General features: G+C 42.9%; 2 protein-coding genes and 1 long non-coding RNA gene across 3 annotated transcripts; 2 read left to right on the top strand and 1 right to left on the bottom strand.

Moving 5' to 3' along the window:
- The first annotated feature begins 21 nt into the window (after nt 1–21).
- Nucleotides 22–9621, top strand: LOC142361396 (uncharacterized). Its single transcript, XR_012763972.1, has 3 exons — nt 22–91; nt 206–312; nt 6505–9621. It is a non-coding gene; the product is annotated as an uncharacterized LOC142361396 (long non-coding RNA).
- CLRN2 (clarin 2) lies at nt 557–9986 on the bottom strand. Its single transcript, XM_009934323.2, has 3 exons — nt 9620–9986; nt 5545–5724; nt 557–5102 (listed from the first exon to the last, which is right to left on the bottom strand). Exons 1-3 carry the CDS (start codon nt 9984–9986, stop codon nt 4837–4839), a joined length of 813 nt encoding a protein of 270 aa, XP_009932625.2. The 3' UTR covers nt 557–4836.
- Nucleotides 9987–10816: 830 nt separating this feature from the next.
- QDPR (quinoid dihydropteridine reductase) lies at nt 10817–20830 on the top strand. The gene is made up of 7 exons (XM_075420600.1): nt 10817–10973; nt 11066–11158; nt 12485–12581; nt 14276–14416; nt 16758–16866; nt 18247–18330; nt 19958–20830. Exons 1-7 carry the CDS (start codon nt 10887–10889, stop codon nt 20061–20063), a joined length of 717 nt encoding a protein of 238 aa, XP_075276715.1. The 5' UTR covers nt 10817–10886; the 3' UTR covers nt 20064–20830.
- The last annotated feature ends 586 nt before the right edge of the window (nt 20831–21416 follow it).

Below are 21416 nucleotides of genomic sequence, written 5' to 3'. Positions count from 1 at the left end.
GGCGGGGCCATCGCGGGGGGCGGGGCTTCCCAGGGCGCGCTGGGGCTGGGAGCGCCGCTGCCGGGGGCTCGCTAGGGGCGTCTCGGTACGGGTACGGAATGTTTAAGTTGCATATTGGAGATTAAAATGCAAGTGGTTTATGAAAAAATAGTCCAAGCTTTATTGCCAACGCAAAGACAACAAATTCACATTGTTTTCCCCGTAGGCTGGCGGTTGACTTGTGTAACATCAGCATGTCTGTCCAGGAAGAGTCGGCGAGGTCCTAAAAGGAAGCAGCAACAGTCCCAGAGTGAGATTAAACAACCCACTGCGGTAAGTGAAAATAAAAGACCCGTGAGAACACCAGAATACCTGCTCAGCAGTGAACTGTCAGACGCAGGTTTGTGCTCCTCTTGCAAAAGCACCGCGTGGAGAGGAGCTGTTTGGTGTTGGCTGACGTTTGTTGTACCGTTGGCGTGAAGAGCTGGAGTTCCAGCGGCACTGGGCACGCACTGGGTTGTAGTGTCAAGTGATCCCGGGTTTTTTTTGCTTTCTTCCCCCCCCCCACCCCCCGAACATGAAACATAGATCAGTAATTCACGTTTACACGTGAGGATCTGACACCTGACGACCCTCTGTGTACCAACGAGTTGCTCTCCCATACACCTGTAGCTGAACTCGCGCGGTGACGTCAGCAGAGCACGATGCAGCAGGGCAGCTGGGCCTGTTCTCCTCTAACAGCGCATGGCAGTGCCCACCAAACCGCTTCTTCCGTGCAGTGGTACGGAGAGAAATCACACGTCTTAGTAAGGACAGCAGCGCTCGGAGACAATGACTGAGGGAAATCGCATCCGCTTCTTAAGATCAAATCATAACATGATTTAAAGAATCAAAGTGGTAATTAGGTTTTAGCTTCATTTATTTTGGAGAGGCTCTTAGATACAATGAATGGCTTCTTCGTTCTTTGAAGAAAGGCTCCATAGCTTCTCTGCGTCCTGTGTGGAGCTTCTACAAGTTCTGCATGTACAAATTAAGTGGGTATATTCAGGGTATATGAAGCTGTCTTTAATTTTATGGAAAGATAGGATTTGACCCATTATCTTGTCAAAGTTCTGGGCAGATACTGCTCATAAATTTTCTCACTGGGGATTGCAAATCTTCCAAAGTTAAAAGTACCCCCAAAGAAGTCTTCATTTCCACATGTTGAGCATGCATATGATCGGATACACTATATGAGGTATAACTAAAATGAAAATGTCTAAATAAAGTAGATCACACTTATACCAAGTTCCATATTTTCTGAAGTATTTTACGATGTACGAGGGAAAGCTGAAAAGGTCTAAGGGATAGACTTAAATATTGTTAACCTTAAGGTGTGCTTTGTAATTGTACAGCTTCACTATGTGTGATTGCATTTAGCCTTTTTTTTCCCCAGACAAAATTTCCCAGGGCAAATATTCAATGCATTATCCCATTGGTGCGTCTTAGCAGTACTCAAACTGAGACAACCTGGGCAGCTGAAAGGTTAGTTGAGCCTTACATCCATTTTGTTCTGTTTAATTCATGCATGGTAATACTTCTGTTCACTCCAAAGCGAACTGAAAACACTGATTTCTCACAAGTCACAAAACAGTCATTGGGTGATAATATTATTCAGTCATTTAACTCACGCAGCTGCAAGATCCCACAATAATACTGCATACATCTGCTGTGAGAAATCGGCTTTTGGACTGTTACTGCACAGTATGCGTCATTGTGGAATAGATTCAAATCAAGAAATTAAAAAGCTAATCAGCCCAGCTATCCCTCTTTAACTTTATTTGTACATTGTACTCTAACGGTTCTTTCAGAGTTACTGTGACCTGCCTAGGAATCCAGTCCAACAAATCCTTAATCTTGTCCTTACCTAAGTAGTCCCACGGCTCTTACTCAGTAACTTGTTTGGGGGGAAGTTTGGGGGGCATTAAGCAGTTCGTTAGCAGTATGAAAAATGTGTTGTAACACATGCATACTAGTACTACTGAAAAGCAGTTCTGAAGCAATTGTTCTACATGGAGGATTTTAAAATCTGCTTCCTTTTCACTTTCTAAAGAGAATTATATTTAGTAAAGGCTAAGTTAGGTGTTACAACATAATTCTTTCTGTACAGCAACTACTTCTAAATTATATGTTCATAGAACAATTACAAATGACAAATATTTCATTTTCTACTTGTGTAATTATACTGCAGTTTCAAGTCTTCTATTTCAGAGCCACTGAGAATTTTCCAGGAGGCGAAGGTGGTGGTACCACAGAGGGCTCTGTGGACAGTTTTCTGGACAGTACTGTGCACCTTCGTAGACTGGGTTGGTTTGCTGCCTGTCCACATACTGGGTATCGCACCGGCTTCCTGGAGTTGTGGCCCAGGGTGGAGACTGAGTGAAAGCACCAGGAAAATTCGAAGAACAGTGAAGTTAAGTGTGTGGCAAGTGGCTAGGTATCACCTTTTCTGCCTTGTCGAGTCTCCTTTACGCTAAAATTGTAACAGTGCTCTAGACTCACCAAAACTTTCCAGCTGTCTCAGAAGTTTTTATGGGACTTTAAAAAAAAATTTCAGCGCTCCTAAAAAAAAAGTGGCTAACACTGTCTTGAAGAAGACAGACTATTAGGGCCTGTTGCAGAAGCACCCTCACAAATTTCTGCTTCATTCATAATCCTGCTAAACTTGGAGGGCCCAAACCAGCGATGGTACAGGCCACAGTGACAAAACACTGCTCCTCACGTCTGTAGTTGAGTTTGGCGAAAAACATTTCCTCTGAAACTAGGCCACTGCCTGCCAAATATCTGCTGGTCTTACTGCTTATGTGCTGAAAAGGACATAAGTAATTTTAATTTCTTACCTCACACAGAGCTTGCACATCCACTGCTGAAGCATTTAGTGAACACAGTGATTTGAGTCTGCTGTGTAAATTAAAAGTACTTTGAATAAAGTTTCACAACATCAAAACTGATTTTATAAGAATTCCAATTCAAAGTAGAATTTACTCTGTAAAACATCTGTTTTCATTGGTCTCTAGATGAAAACAAAGTAAAGACAGCATGGAAAATAAGTATTTGGGCCAAAGATATTAAACTCATAGGCTTAAGCTGAGTTATAATTCCTTATTTAAATAACTAAATAAGTGGCCTAATCAGCAAACATGTGGAATACCAGCTTATTCTAGGAGCGTTCTGCACACTTCAGTGTTAAAAATAGTAATCTGTGTACATAAAATATGGTTTTAAGCACTTCTGAAAATACTTGACCCTTACAATAATATTTTTGTGAAGAAGTATTTTCAAATAAAAAATAAGGAATTTTTATATATCCTGACATGTTCTTAAAACACTTTCAATTCCTTTCCTGAAAAAAAGTTACTATTTTTTCAAAGAGCTTTTCACAAAGAGGAGTTGCACAACCTAGTGGTCTGATGAAGAGTAACTGACGGCAAAATAATTTCTTTAATTTAAATGATAACTTCCTTCATTCATTCAAAGTCATTCTTCAGTTCTTTGTAGGTTCTACTCCTAAAAGGTTAGTATGTGTTCACTACAGTAGTCAAATTCTAAAAATTATATGCTTAATGGCATATTCTTTTCTCTGAAATATTCATTGCTCCTGACCCAAGGACTGGCTGAATGCCTGTCAAAATTATGGTACTTCCTAACAAAGTAACTTTTCCATCCATTTAACTGTTTTTATTCATTTTAATACTGTTTCATCATACATCATTTTTACCTGATTTCAGATAGACATAAGAATTGACAGGGTTCTGAAGACAATCTGTCAGATTATTATTTTTCCAGGTTATCTAAAAGCACTATTACTTAAATTCTGTTTACCTCCAAAAGCTGTAATGAAACCTTAGAATCACAGAATCATAGGTTGGAAAAGACCTCTAAGATCATCAAGTCCAACCATCCACCCAACACCACCATCCCTACTAAGCCATGTCCTGAAGTGCCACATCTACATGTTTTTTAAACACCTCAGGGATGACGACTCCACCACCTCCCTGGGCAGTCTATTCCAATGTCTGACCACTCTTTCAGTAAAGAAACTTTTCCTAATATCTGATCTAAACCTTCCCTGATGCAACTTGAGGCCATTGTCTCTTGTCTTGTTGCTAGTTACTTGGGAGAAGAGTCCAACACCTGTCTCACTACAACCTCCTTTCAGCTAGTTGTAGAGAGCAATAAGGTCCCCCCTCTGCCTTCATCTTACAGATAATATTTTTTTTTCATAGTCTACTAGCATCCTATAAACTTGACTTTTCTCAGTTCTTTACTTTGTGGGGTTTGATACTTTCTGTTTTAAAAGCATGTCACACATAGCCTGTGCTTCCCCTTAGCTTTAGCCTCAGAGATGATGAAGTTTTCGGCACAGTGTAACCTCATCAAACATATCTTATGTGGCCCTCCCAACATTTTCCAGGTAATTCTGTGAAGGTAATTGGCAAACATCCATTCTTTCTGTTCTGAGATAACCTTATAGTATCAAAGATTTGTGATAGACATATTTTCTTTCTGAACAAAGAAGACACTTGGTTTTGATGAGATCATACTTCGCCTTAGTTTTCTAAAATTTCTCAAAATGCTAATTTTCTAAAAACTGTGCACAGCATATATTCACTGCAGTTACTGGTCCGTTTTGAGAATAATGATATTTGTAGCATTTGGTTTTCCCACTTTCCCACACGTGTTAATTGCTGGTTTTGTAGACTCACACATTTACTTATGTTTATACTGACATCATCCATCCAAATCAAAAGCCGAAGAGCCAAGGAGCTGTTTCTATCATGACAGTTCACTTCACCGAAGTAATTTTGTGTAGATTTACTAGTACATGATATCATCTGCTGTAACATTTACTTCTTCTGTTTTAGTCTTAATTTTAGGGAAATGAATCACACTAATAGCTATTAGAAGCAAATTTACTGCATGTGCTGTGGCACTTGCCACACAAAGCCAAAAACAGTCTTCAAACCGTTCTTCTAAGATAACGAATTGAAAGACATTTTCCCGAAAATTGGCAATTCTTTCTGTGAGGTGATGAAGTTTCACAGCAGCCATAAAGCTGGTGACTGCAAGTACTATAAATCCACCTGCAACAAAATGAAAGAAGCATTCACCGTTGTTGTCAAAACAAGACAGACGTTTTGGCTGTGCTTCAGAAAGAAGGCTTATTGAACACAACAGTGAGCATTACACAGAGTAGGGATAGGCTTAGGCACGGCTTAAACACCTTCAAAATGCTTAGTCTCTATGGTATGGCCAAACATCATACCAGTGTTTGTAATAAAGCCCTTTTATCAGTGATACAGAGCCTAAAGGCTGGCATTCATAGCTCCTGTACAAAGCTGACAAGACACAGTAAGCCGAGACGCCACCTGACAGTTCGGGTTTGGTGGACGAGAATTCACTGCTTGCTAACTTCATTTTATTCACGGGTATTTCAGTCGAGGAGATACTTAAAAAGGCACGAGAAGGAACTTTTAACATTTGGTATGAATATGACTGGTGAAAAATACTGGTAAATGATGTTACCTGCAAGGAAGTTCCAAAGGCATACTCCTGCTGGACCTTTAATAGCCCGGTAAGGAACTTTTATTGCGTTAAGAATGCAGAATCCAAAACTGACCAGAGAAAAGGAAATGGCCACACAGAGGAACATGATAATCATTACGTGCAGGCCTGTATTCAGCTTTTTCACCATGTGTGGGAAAACTGTCAAGAAAAAAGTCATCTAGTCAGTGTGTATCTTTTCTTGACAACAGTAAACATCACACTGTGCTGGTGCTACAAACTTACATTACACTTCAACAACACTATTTTTTTCACAGAGGTGATCAATTCAGGTAGTTACACGCACCTTAGTTCATGGTGCTACGTCAGACAAACCTGGGATATTCTACTACAGGAATAATCCTAGTTAGGCAAGGTCTGTGAATAAAGACTCAGGCTTAAGTCCTGTTTTACTTATGTAGTTGTGTTAATGTCTTCACCTATGCTGCTGTATCACCTGCTGCATTCTTTTCTGTCTCTCTCACCTCTGCTCTCCATTCCCAAACTCCTTTTTTTGAGCTTCCCATTCCTGTCCCATTCTTTTAGTCTCATCCCTTTGAAGTCTGATAGTCCCAGTTTCCTTGTGCAGCCCCTTGCTGCGTAAGACAGTATCGCTCCTTTCTGTATTTTCTCACGTTAGTCTTCCTTCTCTCTTTAATGCCATCTCCAGTGAGATCTGCTCTGATTTCATACTTCCCCATCCCACAGGCTTCCCCTTTCAGATTCCCTTCTTGGTTTCTCTTCTAGCGGTTATGGCCCCTTTATACTCTTCTGGGTATCTGGCAGTGGTTTAGTTACAGCTGTAGGAAGCTTGTGCACCATTGCAGGTGGGTGGCTTTCGGTGAAGCGCTCATAGCTCTTGCTACAGGCACGAGCTCTTCCTCAGCAGCCAGCTGCTTGCCTGTATAAAGACCGGTAACTTTCTTGGTTTTGTCTTCACAGATGGAGTTACTTCATTGGAGGGCCAGATGGGCCAGCAGCAGGGAAGTGTGGAGCACCCGAGTACTCGGTTTATCCTGCAGCTCTTCAGTAACAGAATCAGCAGAAATGTGAGTAGGGAATTGTAGGTGACATGCTGAGTGACAGGGAAGAGAGAAGCTGATCCAGAAGAACCCTAAAATACAAGCTGATCAAGGAAAGCCCTTCAGGTAGCATAGCACTGCGCACTCGTACATGTTTTGAAGAACTAACTGCCTAATTACTAAAAAGTTACTAAAAAGAAGGTACATTATATTATAAACAAATAAATAGATTGCTTCCTATGCTGCGTAACTGGAAAAAAATCCAAACAAGCCACATAAAAAGTAGGCAGCAATAATTGGTAGATGTCAGAGAGAATACGAAGCGTACAATTCGGTCATCGTGACATGACAGGATTCTAGTAGATTATGTAGAAAACCTCATACCATACAAATTCCATACAAAAAATTCATGATTCGCAGTTCTACCTTTTCAGTAGCTCATTCTGGCATTATAGTTGGGCCTGGTGTACATGGGAGCTACAGAAGAGACTCTGACAACAAGAAGAAAGGAGGGAAGTAAATGAGAATCAGAAGTATGCGTAAGAAATGGGAAGCTGGAAACTGGCTTGCTTTCTTACTGGAAAATAACTGGCAGTGTAACAACAAGGCACATGGAATTTAGCCCTCTTACAAACCAGCAGAGTTTTTAGAATGGTTGTAAGGATTCTCTTGCCTTTTTTCCAAGACTCTCAGCCAAGTCCCAAAGACACGACCAGTGAGCCTGGCTTAGTGCGCAGAAATAAGAATCCTCAGGAAGGATGTTGCCATGGAGGCTCCTGACACGTTCCAGCTGTGTTTGCTATGTGCAGGGAAAATGCCTGGCTTCCCCAGCTCGTTCTTGGGGCTTGACGTGGTTGTCGGAACATAACCATCTTGCACCACTTTAGATGCCTTAGGACTACCCTGACAACCGTGTGGGTCGAACATACATGCCACACTACGTATGGGGCACCTCCAGAAGCGGCAGCTGGAGGCCACACGATGCACCTTGAGGAGTCTAAACTAGCACCGCACGCCTGTTACGGCAATGGAATCGCGCCGTTGCTGTCCCAGCGAACGGGAGGGTGCCAGCTGTAAGCCTGCTCCAGTGGATGTTAGCACAGTGAAAGGCGGTGTTCTAATAACCACGTATTACTGCGACTGGCAACTCCAAAGTGTCAGAGCTACTGCAGTACTGCGGAGTGTGAGGTGCCAGCGTTCTCTCTTGCTCTGTGCTGCCTGTGCAGTCTGTTTATGCTAACACATTCCCCAAGAAAAGTCTCCCATGTCTTGCTCCCCAGTCAGTTCAGAATGCTTGGAGATTAAGGGGGACATTCAAAGCAAAAAAAGTCAAGTCGGACCCAGAATCGCCAGAAGTGCTTCTGACCATTGTGCAAAAGTATTTAATAGTTTTGTATACTATCGTGGTACCTTTCTGAAACCAATATTGTGAAAGTATTAAACCCAACAGAGCTATTAAAATATGTAAAGGGGAAAATCTCTGGGACACTTGTTTACCTAAACGCATGGTTGTGCCCACTGCACTTAATGACCCAATTTTACTGTTCTAACAGGGAGAACTCCTACCAGCTTCAGTGAGAGCTTTGTTTGTCCAAGGAGCATAGGATCAGGTCCCCCAAATAGGCATCGATGCAGTCCAGAGTGATGGTGGAACATTAGGCCTTCCTCTCAGGTTACAGTCATTAGGAAGTTTATAAAAGAGTCCAGAAAGTTGTACGGAGATTTAAAGGAGATTGGCTCCTTTCTTCCTCATTCTCTCTGACGGGATAGTGTGAAAGAACTGGGACAGTATTTCTGAATGCCCTGAAGAGGAGCAGAGCAGAGCTGGAAGAGCTTTGACCTGATGGCCTGTCTGCCAGCCACTAGACAAAGCACTTGAGCATGACTGCTGTGTCCGTGAAGTTGCAGCTGCAGTCAGAGCTTGAGCAAGACCTGGTTGTTGTAAAAGCAACAAGTCCAAATTCATCACAGTTTAACAACTGGTCGCGCTGATATAAGCTGAGGTTGCTCTGGTTCTCTTCTCTATTCCCTTGGAAGTCCCACAGTGCTGCCTTCCTTTGAGTTTTTCTAGCGGTGCTTGTGCAGTTGTGTAGTCAGCCACGATCCTGTGGGAAACTCGTTTATATTTTTTTGTAGGTTAATTTTCTGGCCACCTTAACTTCCTTAACTACCTCATCACAACAACTACCAGAGCTGTTGCGAAGGATGGGGCAGGACAGCGTTGCTGCGGGCCAGGGGGAGGGTGAGACCATGGCAGCTTCAACTCATATTGGTTAAGTTGCAGTGGATCTGGACACTGAACTGGAAATCTTCAGTGCAAAATATCATTTTCACTGCAGCACAGCATGTGTGAAAACTGGAAATCCAAAGGACAGATCAGCATCTGAGTGCTTTTGAGACCTCAAGAAAATCGCTTAAGTTGAAAGGAATACATTTATAAGAGTTTCTGCATTTTTTAAGAGTTCAGCAATTTTTTCTCTCCAAAGTTACCAGAAAAGACGGTAAAAAATTCTTCGACGTGTTAAGAAAGTTAAGAGTATCTGCTATGGCAGACATCTGTGTTAGGACATCTAGAGAATTACAGAAATGTGGCCAGCTGAATAAATCTCTACTTCTTAAAGGAGAAAAAAAATGGAAAAGTTTGACAAAGCAGGCAAGGACACAGGCCCAGAGAGATTGCAGAGCAACACTTGGCATAGGACAGAGTCAGTCAAGGGGAAAGTACGACTTACAGGGTCATCTCCAAATTACTTTTACCCCCTTCTCAACACTAAAGGGAAACCCTCAATCTAGCCCTAGGGACTTTTTTCCTGTCGTGATTCCAGGATTATGGAACATAACTGGAAGAAAAAAGCTAGCCTGAAGTGACAGAGATTTTACATTCACGCTCAGATCCCAAACCATAAAGACCACACGTCAGCCACAAATACTAATTTAATGATAATGATATGCATTCTCTAAGTTCCGTAAACAAAAAGCATAGAGTGCTTTTAAAGTTGAACTAAGCTAAAAGATTCAACCACAACTGCACTTACCCGTGAACGTGGAGCGGCGCCCGCCCAACCCACACTGGCGGATTTTGCCGCCCCGGAAGAGCCCATAGTGAATTTCTCCAATGAACTTGACCAGCTCTGGATCTGTGGCATTGACCAAATCGGCTCCCGTTTTGCAAAGGGTCTTGCCAGTCATCCACCTCGGGGTGCCCATTGCAACAGCAATCAGGATGAAAGACACAAAACTGACGAGAGAAGCCAAGGCAAATAAAGTCTGTTTAAAGCAGCCAGGCATCCTCGTGGTTTCAGGGAATGGTCTCCAAGGCCTCTCTGCAGCAGTCAGGCACGTTTCCCATTTTCCCTCATGCTCCGAGATCCACAAGTGAATAGCAGGCATTTCAAAGCACATCTCATTGTATTTTGAAGCTCCAGAAGTTAATGTGTACGGTTAGAAATCAAGTCCAAAAAATATATTTTGCTGCGACAAGGTCCTGAAAGGGTTGCAAGTAACAGCTTCATTGAGCTGCAACGTGGCGGTGCTTGTTTCTGCAGCGAGTAATCCTATATCTGTTGCCCGGCTGATGTTTCAGCGGAGGTTTAATTGCCCTGCTCGGGTGAGATCAAGTTCCTTACCGTGACCACGGGAAGAAAATCAGGAGCAGGATCCAGTTTTTTAGATGACTGACACCACGGCTACGCAGCCGTGCGCAAGGGACAGAGCGCCCAACCCGCGCCACCGGCACCAGGACCCTCACCGCTCCGCCGCCTGCTCCCGGCCCCGCAGCCCTGCCCTCCGCTCCGGGCCCGCCAGCCGGGCCGGAGGCGCCGCGGGGTCCCGTGGGGACCCCCGAGGTGCGGCGGGGCGGCCGCGGCTCCCTGCAGCCCGGGGGGAGGGCGGGGACGGCATCGGCGGCCTCACGCCAGCTGCAGGGGCAATCCAGCAGCGCTACGGAGAACGGGCGGCAGCTGCCCGCGCCTCTACGGTTACCGCCACGCGAGACCCACAGGGACCTTGATAACCACTAATTAATTAATTAATGCTGGCAGTGCCCCGGGCGGGCGGGCGCCCGGCTAACGCCGCCGGCTTCCGCCCCGAGCCAGGCCCGTGGGCCCGGCGGAGCCGCGGGCGGCGATTTCCTGAGGTAAAAGCCTGGCGGCGGCACGGCCTCCACCCCCGGGGCCCGGCGGGGGCTCGGCGGCAGCACCGGGACCTCTGCTCCTCCCGCCGCCATCCGCGGGCGGGCGGTGCCGCCCCGAGCCCGCCCCTGGCGGGGGGCCGGCCGGAGCGGAGCGGAGCGGGACAGCGGGCATGGCGGCAGCGGGCAGGGTGCTCGTGTATGGGGGCAGAGGGGCCCTCGGGTCCCAGTGCGTGCGGTACTTCAGGTCCCGGAACTGGGTAAGCGCCGGGACGGGGGCGGGGAGCCGGGGGACGGCGGGGCTGCGCCGGGCGAGCGGGCCGCTAACGCGCTGTTCCTCTCGCCGCGGCAGTGGGTGGCCAGCATCGACCTGGCGGAGAACGAGGACGCCAGTGCCAGCGTGGTGGTGGCGGCGGCCGGCTCCTTCCCCGAGCAGGCCGAGCAGGTGGGTCCGCGGCGGGGCGCGGGGCGCCTCTCCGGCCGAGGCCGCGGAAGGGATGCGCCGGGCCTCTCCCCCCGGGTTTCCCCCCGTTCGCCCGCCGCCGTCGCGGGGAGGGGCCTGGGCTCGGGCTGGCTGCGGGGCGGAGGAGCCCGGCCGGTGGCCGTCCTGCCGCCGCGCCGCGAAGCCGAGCACCCCAGCTGCTGCTGCTCGCTGCTGCTGCTCGTTTCCCTGGGATATCCTGTTAACGGCATGCGGGCGTCAGCGCGCAGAAGGAGCTTCATCTGGGGTTGTGGAGGTTCCACACTAAGGCAGTTTTTGCATTATTTCTCTCTCGGCGACTTAAAAGTCGCAGGCTGAATTGTGTGAGTACAGTGAAGATGGATTAGGACGTCTTAAAATGCAGCGCTTCTAATGTCGTAACTCCTAAATGTGTTGTGCGTAGGTAGGTGAAAGCATGCAAACCCTGAGCCCAGTGGGATCCCCAGAGAATGCACTGGTTTCTACAAAGATGGACACGGCAGAATCTAAGCTAGCCTAAAAACTGTTGTGCTTTATTCTCAAGAGATAGGATTTGGTTTTTTGAACTTAAACTTTTGCACCGATTTCTCTTGTTAATAAACTGAATCACTAGCCGATATGTTTTCTTTATATCTACACAGCTCTTAAGGCTTTTAAACAGTAATATAAAATGTTTGCAATGTATTTCTCAGTGCTGAGCCTTTGCGAAAACCAGTTGATTTTTCTGAGGGATGGATTGTTTGTTTTTCACTTTGACAGAGAAAATTTGTAGGCAACAAATTCATTACCAACTGTGAAGTCTTGTATTTGAAAGAGAAAAAGATACTCAAATTTAGGGGCTGGGCTCAAACTGATGGTTGTGGTCTAGCTAGAAGCAGTAAGAAGGCTAATTTTCAGTTGTTCGTTTCTTGCACTGTCACCAAAAGCGACACCAGTAGTCCTGGTCACACCTGGAGTTTCATTTCCCATATTAAACAGCACCATGCCCAGAGAAAAACCTGTCGAAAAGTAAGTCACAAATAAAAATTTTTGTTAAAGATATAGATAAGGGTCAGATCTTCCAGTCCTGCTCAATCGGTTATTCCCAATGACACCGCACGCTATATGGTCTGACTTTCATCTATGCTTATCTTTCAACACAGTTATTTTGAATACATAAATTATAAATGTTGATTTTCTGCAGCTGTTTAAATTGCTGTGTTTTGTGGTACTCAGCTATATAACTTGAAAAAAGTAACTTTAAGGCAGTCTTGATACTTGCTCCTTTATCAGTCCAGTGTTTTCAGTATGTTTTTGTTCTGTGTATTGAAGGTGACAACAGAGGTTGGAAAACTTCTTGGTGAAGAAAAGGTGGATGCGATCCTGTGTGTAGCAGGAGGATGGGCTGGAGGCAGCGCCAAAGCTAAGTGTAAGCTTTTGGTACATGCATGTCAGTGAACACGTGAATGAAATCTGGGAGGAGTCTTTCAAGATTATGGTAATACAGGTATTTGAGATCATCTTTCTTCCAGAGTCCGGAAGAGGACGTGAGCCTAAAAGTACAAAATAGCTCAGTCACAGTGCTTCTTAGTGCTTCTCTGAATTTTTGCTCTCTGTTAAATTTGCACAGTGCTTACTATTCTCAGTAATACTTTTTGATGCACTAGTTTTTATCGGAAAAATCTCGATGCACTTTATGAAGGAGTTCAGTATTATTACCTATGTACTAACTTTTGCTGAGGTTACGTGTGTTGGGCAAGCTACGTAAGCCAGTGGCTGGGTAGAAACATTGATGTTGTTTCCCAAGTCACTGCTTTATGCATAAAACCTCAGTTGCCTCCTGCAGCTCTCTGAGCTATTTCTGTGCAATACAGTATGGGAAGGAGCTGTCTAATGACCTGAGATTATGCTACAGAAAAAAAGCCTCCAGTTTAAAAAAAGTAATATTCAGAATGGAATTTTATACTTTACCCACTAGTGTAGAGGTGCAAGAAAAAAAAATAGCCTTGTTTTCTGTCTGCAGTAAATCTGGTAAAATGTGTCCTTCTCTTCCCCGCTTCCAGTTTGGACATTACAGGCAAAGATTTCAAGAGAGACAATATGGAGAGGCATATACACTTAGACCACAGTGAATACATTTGTAGAGTTACATTATGTTAGATTGTTATTAGTGTGCACTGTATTTTAAAGAAGGTAATTTATCATAACCGTAATTTATAGTAATGTTATTAGTAGGATAGCAGGATATCTTGGGATAGGTGCTCGGCTTACGTCACAGAGTGAGTTATGATTATTCCGTATTCTCTTATGGAAATAGTTCTTTCTGAATAATAAAATCTTTGACATGGCTAGTTATTGTTTTTCTTCTTTTCCTATGCAGATATTAGTAATAAAGTAATATCTAAATATCTTAGTGACGACAGTACAAATTCTGCTTTCATTTGAAGTTACTAGTGTACCTCCCCTGGTAGGCTGCCTTACCATAGGTGGCACTTCAGTATGTGGGAGCACTGGAATAGACGCTTAGCACAGTGCAGATGCATGCCTCGTCGGTATTCCATACTAGTGTGCTGCTGTCAGGGAGACAGACAGATGGCTTCTTGGTTTATGAAGTAATCTGGTGATAGGAGACGTTTCTGTGTTCAGCTCCTTTGTCTCTTGGAGTCTTCTATCTACATGCTACTCAAGTGTAGCTCATTTGCAGCCAGTGAGGAAGTTACGGAAAGAGACAGATCATGCTACTGCAAGGTGGGGTGAGACTCACGTGAGAGTTTTGACATTGATTGAAGCAACCCCTTCAGGAGTTACAAGAACTTGGATATCTTTGAATTGTTAATGGACAGCTGATGGGACTGTCTTGTTTGGTTTATTTTTTTTTTATTTCTGGTAGTGAGAAAACAGATATTTGCCTTAAATATAGGCTGTAGAGCTGGGACCTGGACCCCAAAGAGAAGTGAGATACTAAACGCATAAATTGGTATTTTACTCCATGTTGAAGCAGAAAACGGTAGAAAGCATGTTTTTGTTGTCCTGTTGCATAGTGCTATTGCACTCTATGTGACAGTGAGGAAACGAGAAGTCTTCTGTCTTTTAGTTAATTTCACTAATTCTCTTCCTAATCAGCATTATACAAAAACTGTGATCTGATGTGGAAGCAGAGCGTTTGGACATCCACTATTTCCAGCCACCTAGCCACAAAACATCTGAAAGAAGGTGGCCTTTTGACTTTGACAGGAGCTCAAGCTGCTTTGTCTGGAACCCCAGGTAAAATGCAGTGTGTAACTGCTGGGTTGTCAGCAGGTACAGCTGTCTGTTCGTCAGAGCAACAGTTTCACTGCCCAGTTTCTTGGCGTCTAGTACAAATGGAACATTGCTGCTGAAACACTTAAGGAAAGTGTAATTTTACATGTAGCAATACTGAATCTCTTGAAGCTGGAGTGCAAACAGATGGAATCAGTATTTACATAATATTTGACGTGCATTGGTGAAATGTACTTGGCTAATATATGATACTGTAAAAAAAGTCTGGAAAATAATGAAGAATAGAAGCACACAGCAAGCTGAAAGTACAGTGCTTAAATAATGTTAAATCTCCTATTTGTGTTCTGAAAGGCAGAGTCCTTAATTGCTCAATTTTTCCATTGGTGATGACTCATCTGATTCTGTCTACTGTGCTTGTACTGTTGATGTTCTGATTCCAGCCTACCTTTGCTACAGACATAGATAAGCTTATTGACTTTCGGCTTTGCCCTCCACTAGCTATTTAATATGAATTTTATTGAGTTTTTTCATCTCGCTTTTTGCCATGTTGATCTGCATGGGGGATGAAATCTGGGAGCAATTTAAAATTAAAAAAAACAAACAAACAAAACACTGAGACACAAGCCTACAGGCAGGGAGAGGGAAGTTTTTGAGACAAATACTCTTATTTCTCAGTCTTTTATTAGTGTGACTTCAAGAATATTTTGATGTGACATAGATACTAAAGTTTTAAAACATAAAATTCATGAATATTGCTGATAGCTGTGTCGAAAACTGTTCAGGAAGATTTTTCTAGGTAATGATTTGTCTTCTGCGTTTACAGCTGCATTTGGCACAGTCCGAAGATAAAAGGCTTGTTTTATGAGAACAAGCAGATGAATGATTGACTGGATATTGCTGACTGACCATATACGAATGGAAAAATGTGAATGCTGGCACATTTTCCTGGTTTTTGTTTGGGTAGTTTTGGGAGGTAGGGACCACAACACAGGAATCAGTGATTTGCTTTCATGTTTTGAACTAGCTGGTTTGAGTCGGGATTTTTCTAAAGAACACAGCAGTGCTTTGGGCAAACACATGCAACTTATTAACATCAGGAAGAATTGGGAAAGAGTTGTTACTCAACTTTGGCAAATTTGACTTGTTAGGCTTGTTACTACCAGCCGTTATGGAAGGAATCATCTTTTTCTTGTCTGCTGTTAGTGTGTTTTTTCCTTTTTTGAGTGAAAATGTTGGCTCGCATAATGCAAATGGAAGAATTCTGAATATAAACAGTTATAGAAGCAGTCTGACAGTGATGACTAAGAAATGTAGAAGCATGAAAAGGTTTAAGAGGACTTGGAATTTTTGATTTAGATGAGACAAGGGGAATGTGATAGGGATGCAAATATTTTTATCGCAACAGTAGAATAAGTTAGCTACTTTTCCTCCTAATAAAAATGGATGTTATACAATATATCTAATTTAGTATAATGGAAACACTTCTATAATGCAAAATTACCTTTGTAACTTTGATACAAAATACTTCCTCAGGAACATGGAAAAGGGGTTGTGTAGTGACACAGATGGGTAAAAAGGCGTCTAGTTGTAGTAGACAAAATACATTAATTTTTTTCTTATGTGCTTAATATGTGTCTAGGCTGCTTGGCAGATACATACCGTGAGACATCTCAGACCTATAGCACCCTGATTGTCCGCATCTTGTACCTGACCAGCGTGCCTTACGCTCTCACTCCTGTTGCTCTTGGGCTGCTAATTACTGTCTGCCTGGAAAGCAACAGTGTTTAGGAAGATGTTTGCTTTACCTGCAGGTTACTGAGTGATTGTCTACTATGAGGGGTTTTTTTGTAGTTTCTCCAAAGGGCCTGTCAGACTTGGGATGCTGACCCAGTGAATTACAGTTCTGGAGGGAAGTGAGCTGTGTCTGTTTGGGTCCAAACCTGCAAATACCTTAGTCATATGACTAAGATGAATGGATGATTGCCTTGTTAAAGTCTGTGAGCATCTTCACACTTACTTTGTTAGATTTGTAAGGTTAGCCCTGTAGGTCCCATCCTTCAGGGTACATTTGGATACATTAACTAAGCATACTTAGTAAGCTGCTTATTTCTGCAATGCTGAGTAAACTGAATTTTATGATAGTTCCTGGATGTCTAGTAAGAGCTTTCTGTTTTTTCTTTTTTCTTTTAATGTTTATGTTTTGATATGTTTTAAAAGTCTGATTCTGTTCTGGCTGGGGTAAGTGGTCTTAATATTCATCAAACAATCTGAATTTCTCTCTCACTGCTGATGATACTGAGAGCTGTTTTGAATGTGCTCTAATCTGCCTGTTCTCAATTGTTAGGGATGATTGGCTATGGCATGGCCAAAGGAGCGGTGCACCAGCTTTGTCAGAGTCTAGCTGGTGCCAATAGTGGCTTGCCATCTGGTTCTGCTGCTGTTGCCATTCTACCGTAAGTGGTTGCATAGTTGCCTCTGCCTGCGTTGTTTTATTTAATTACTGCTGTAACCTAGAGTCACGTGGATGTGTTTGCAATGTCCTGTTCACAGTACACAAACAGTTTCTCAGACCTACTTAGTTTTACAGAGAAAGGGGGTATCTTGAACATATGAACATAATGATATGCAATCACCCTAAAAATTATTAAATTCTTTTGCTTGCTTTTGCAAAAAATAGTGGATGTTAGGATTAAAATTTGATTCCTGTTTAACCGTAGCCATGCATTAAAGTGTGAATTTTTTTTTTTCAGTGTAGACAGAACTCTGAAAATGAGATGAGCTATTCAGCACAGTTTTACTTAGCTGTGTGATAATAGTAAAGCAAAGTATTACTTGACAAGTTTTGACTTGGTTAAAGGTGTTCCTTCATAAGGGGCTGGATATCTATGCTTGATCAGTAAAATTAGGTCACTTTGAGGATCTGTGAAAGAAAAAGTTTAGCTTGTATTTGCCTGCCACAGCTTTCTGTTTGATGAGGAAAGTTGATAAAAAGTGGATGGCCTAGTAGGTCTTCACTATGTCTAAATCTATAAATTCTGCTGCAAAAATTAGAAGTATCTTTCTTGCCAGGTCCTTATCTAGTTTAGGACCCCAAACATCAGACTAAAGAGTTCTGTATAGGGATTTGGAACACTACCTGAGTTCTCCCTGCTTTGTTTTCCTCACATACACTTTCTTTTGCACACTTCTTCAGCGGCCTTAGAAGTGTTTGGGTAATTGACACCACCTTCTACAGAGCTTTACAGACAGGCAGACACCAAGATTGCTGGACTTCTGGGCATTCTGCACTTGGTGTAGGTCTCATGCAAAGCTCTGTTCATGAGTGAGTTTTTGAGAAATTATACCTTGGACTGACAACAGCATCTCAGTGAGGGAGATAAATTCATCCCTTAATGTCATTGTGTGTAGCGAAAATATGTATTGTCAAAGGCAAAACTTCCTGTGCTTGTGCACTTAATCTCTGCATTTGCAGCTGGCATGCGGCTATCTGAAAGCGTGGACGTAGTGCGTCTGTGCTGTGCAGTGCATGTGAACCAGCATATTGCTGCCATTCCCTGTCTGCACAAGAGAGACTGGAAGGCAGCTGTGGGCTAAGTGGTTGCCCTGATGGGCTGCATTTCATCAGTGAGCAAGGAAGGTGAGGGCTTACAGGTTGGAGCCTTTGATATGCACTGAAACTGCTGGCTATGTGCTGTTAACACATGTAGAGGATGCAAGAGGAATCCATACCATGTGGTACAAAAGTAAGCATATGTTACAGCAATGAATAGAAGCAGGTGGCGCTCATCAGAAATATGATGTATAAATAACAGACTTATCTTTTTTAATCACAGGGTTACCTTAGATACACCAGCAAACAGGAAATCAATGCCTGATGCAGATTTCAGCTCCTGGACACCCTTAGAATTCATTGCTGAGTGAGTATCCATGTGATAACTAAGCAGTTCCTCACTGTCCCTCTTGCTGCTGCATCTTACTGCTGTCTTGAATTTGAGTTGTTTTTTTCCTGTGTCGCCCTCTCATTGTGTATGTTTCTAAATCATGTTGGATTTATTGCACAGGCTTCTTAACTGGAAAAAATTACCCCAACTCCAGCATCTCTACACCAGTTATTCCAACAAGGGAGATAGCCTTAAGCGGTTGGAAGCCAGAGAATCTCATAAAGCTTGTGGTCATGTTACATTGCGGAGGCAGGAGAGTAGCAAAGGTTCTGCTGAGGGTGAGCTGTCAAAAGGAAGAAAATAAGGACGCAACTGTATTGCCTCTCTGAGGAGAAAACAAAGACGAATCTACGTTCATACATTGTAAAGGGCATTGCCCGTACACGTTTTTAGAGTCTTTTAGAACTGACACTGGAATTGCATTTACCTATTGGTGTTTGTTCAGAGAGTAGTTTAGTACTGATCTTAGATTTCCTTTTTTGTGATTTTTTTTTTTTTCCTTCTTTTAAGTTGGACATCAGAGTGAGAAATGGATTTTGTTGCAAGAAGCCTATGTAGCTGTTTGATGTGGCTCTTTAAAAGGACCCAGTCAATTGAACTTAGTTAGCCTAAAAATGTTCAAAAAAAATCTTTAATTTATTGTACTCCAGAGACTGGTTAGCCAGACGTTGTGGGTTTACAAATTCATTCTTGAAATTTTAAGTATTTTTTCTTTATGGGAGAATTAGGTTGATTGGTTTGTTTTGGTTCTTGGGTTCTAATTCCCTAAACTTTAAATCCAGCTTTGAAAACTGGAAATCTCACTGACTGTGGAAGAAAAGCATCCGATGTTGTTAAGTGTTGGTAACATCTGCATCTTGGGAAGGGTTCGGGAAATCTTACCCCGTATGGCACTTGAATTTTGTGCCCTGGAAGCCATTGTGTTGGATAGCAGGATGTTCCCACATGGCAGTTGCTATATCTGCAGTATTGGAAAGGTTGATGGACCTGAAAAATATACTGCGCTTTCTGTAATGTGTTTTGAGTAAGGAGTTAGTATTACATTTTGGATAAGGAGTGTCCTGGTGTGTTGCCTAAAATGAGCGCATCTTACTCAGGGCTGTTTTGGATGTCTTAAGGCTTTCTGTGCTTCCGTGGAGATCACTTTGACAGTTAACTATCGCAATTGTTATAATGGCTTCTTGGCAGAGTAATGGGTTTAGCAACTCTATTTTAGCCAGAAGTTCGTGTTTCTGATACATACTGTAAAGGCAACCTAAGTAGCCTCTCCTTCCTGTTTTCAAATTTTTTTTTTTTAACTTGGAAAAAACTTGCTGCTTTGGCACATTTTCAGCTCCTGGCCTTTTCCTTTGAGATGTTCTGAAAATCTTGTGTGTGCACTGAAGCCCTACTGATTTCTCTGGGCCTCAGTCCAGCTCTGAGGGTCTGAATCCAGCGATCGCATTGCCCGTTTACAGCGTGCACAGAGATCACTAGAGGGGGCAACAGGAAAAGAAAGAAAAGTAATAAGCTTTTATTTTGTGCCTCCTGTCAATATACCTGATAGTGGCATTTATTTTCTTTCCTCCTCTTCACTCTGTTTTATCCATTTACTTTAAAACAGAACCTTTTACAACTGGATAACAGGAATGAATCGGCCAAACTCGGGGAGTCTAATCCAGGTGATAACTACAGGAGGGAAGACTGAACTAGTTGCAGCGCATCTTTGATGTCAGTCACTTAAGGCAGTGGAACTTCAGCAAAGGAGAAGCTATGGAAAGTCTATCTGCAGTATGATTTGGATGGTCTTCTGTATCCCGTGATTGTGGCTATGTCATTAATGGAACCAGGTTTCAAGTAAAATTTCTGTGCTGTCAGTTGTGAGCGATCAGCATTTGTTTACCAACAAGTATCGAGTATTTGTCTCTAAAAGAAAGTGGCAGGCTTTGAAGTCCATAATGTCCTAATTCTGAGCATTGTATGTCAGCTTACTGTTTTCTCTGAAATGGGTCTTGTGCTTAATTATGTCATGCAGTCACATGCAAAATGGTTGGATTTCTTTCCTCAGTCAATAAGTGTTTCTGGCAGCTTAGTCTTTCGGTGGTCTGTCTGTCTCTTTCTGTCTGAGAATATAACCCTGGCCCTGCGTATTATGTTGGATGTAATTATAGTAAACACTGCAGTCGTATATAATGTCCTAGTCTTGTAACATTTCTCTTGTGAATGTTCCACTTGTGTTAATGGAACTGTATAGAGATTACTCACTTGAGAAGAAGTTCGTGATTTGCCTTACAGTTTATAAGCTGCTATCAGGCCTACAATTATAGGATAAAACAATCATTTTGCAAAATGATTAGTATGTCGTTGTGTTAGTCATGATGGTTCTTTACTTTTTCAAGAAGCAAAGTGCTGTAAGGAAGTACTAGAAAAAGCAGACAAACACTTCTATTTGAATACGGACCTTTTTGTGGTAAATAAATGTATGTTGTTTTATGTACTGGGCTGTCTCCATCACTGTAATCCAAATATCTGGATGACATTTTAATCAGTTTAACTGAACCTGCATTTCAGTTATGGCAAAGGACGTCATTTTGTACTTATTTCCTTCTGATCATGGTGCGCAAGGTACGTTTCTGTGGGATAGGTGCTAAAGAGCTACTAGCCATGCCTAGAGGCAGGCCTGCAGCTGGAGCAAAGGTTTTCTTTAGTCCGGCTGTATTACGTGGAGATACAGTTTGAAAGTATTGCCTCTTCTGAGCATAGACTTACACAGAACCGGTACTGTCAGCTTTTTTGGAACATCTTGAAAACAGTTGAATATGCAAAGCTGTATATATGTTTTCTCTATGCACTTTTTTTTAAACTTCAAGATAGTGTCAGGCAACCTTTCCCTTCTTCCCACTAGGAAAAGCTTGCATGTGCCCACGTGGATTTTAACATGGTCATATGGCTGCATGATTGCCTTTTGGCATGACTGTCCCTTTTCTCTTTTTGTTTTACTGGTTGCAGAGGTGTAGGGGGGAATTTTTATGTCCTGTCAAACCAGTCTAGAACTGTCAGTTCATGAAGCTGCTTTTGATTTT

The sequence above is a fragment of the Opisthocomus hoazin genome, chromosome 5 (assembly GCF_030867145.1).
Source record: "Opisthocomus hoazin isolate bOpiHoa1 chromosome 5, bOpiHoa1.hap1, whole genome shotgun sequence".
Taxonomy (NCBI): domain Eukaryota; kingdom Metazoa; phylum Chordata; class Aves; order Opisthocomiformes; family Opisthocomidae; genus Opisthocomus; species Opisthocomus hoazin.
Note: the sequence above shows the minus strand (reverse complement) of the source record. Positions and strands in the feature narration are given on the sequence as shown.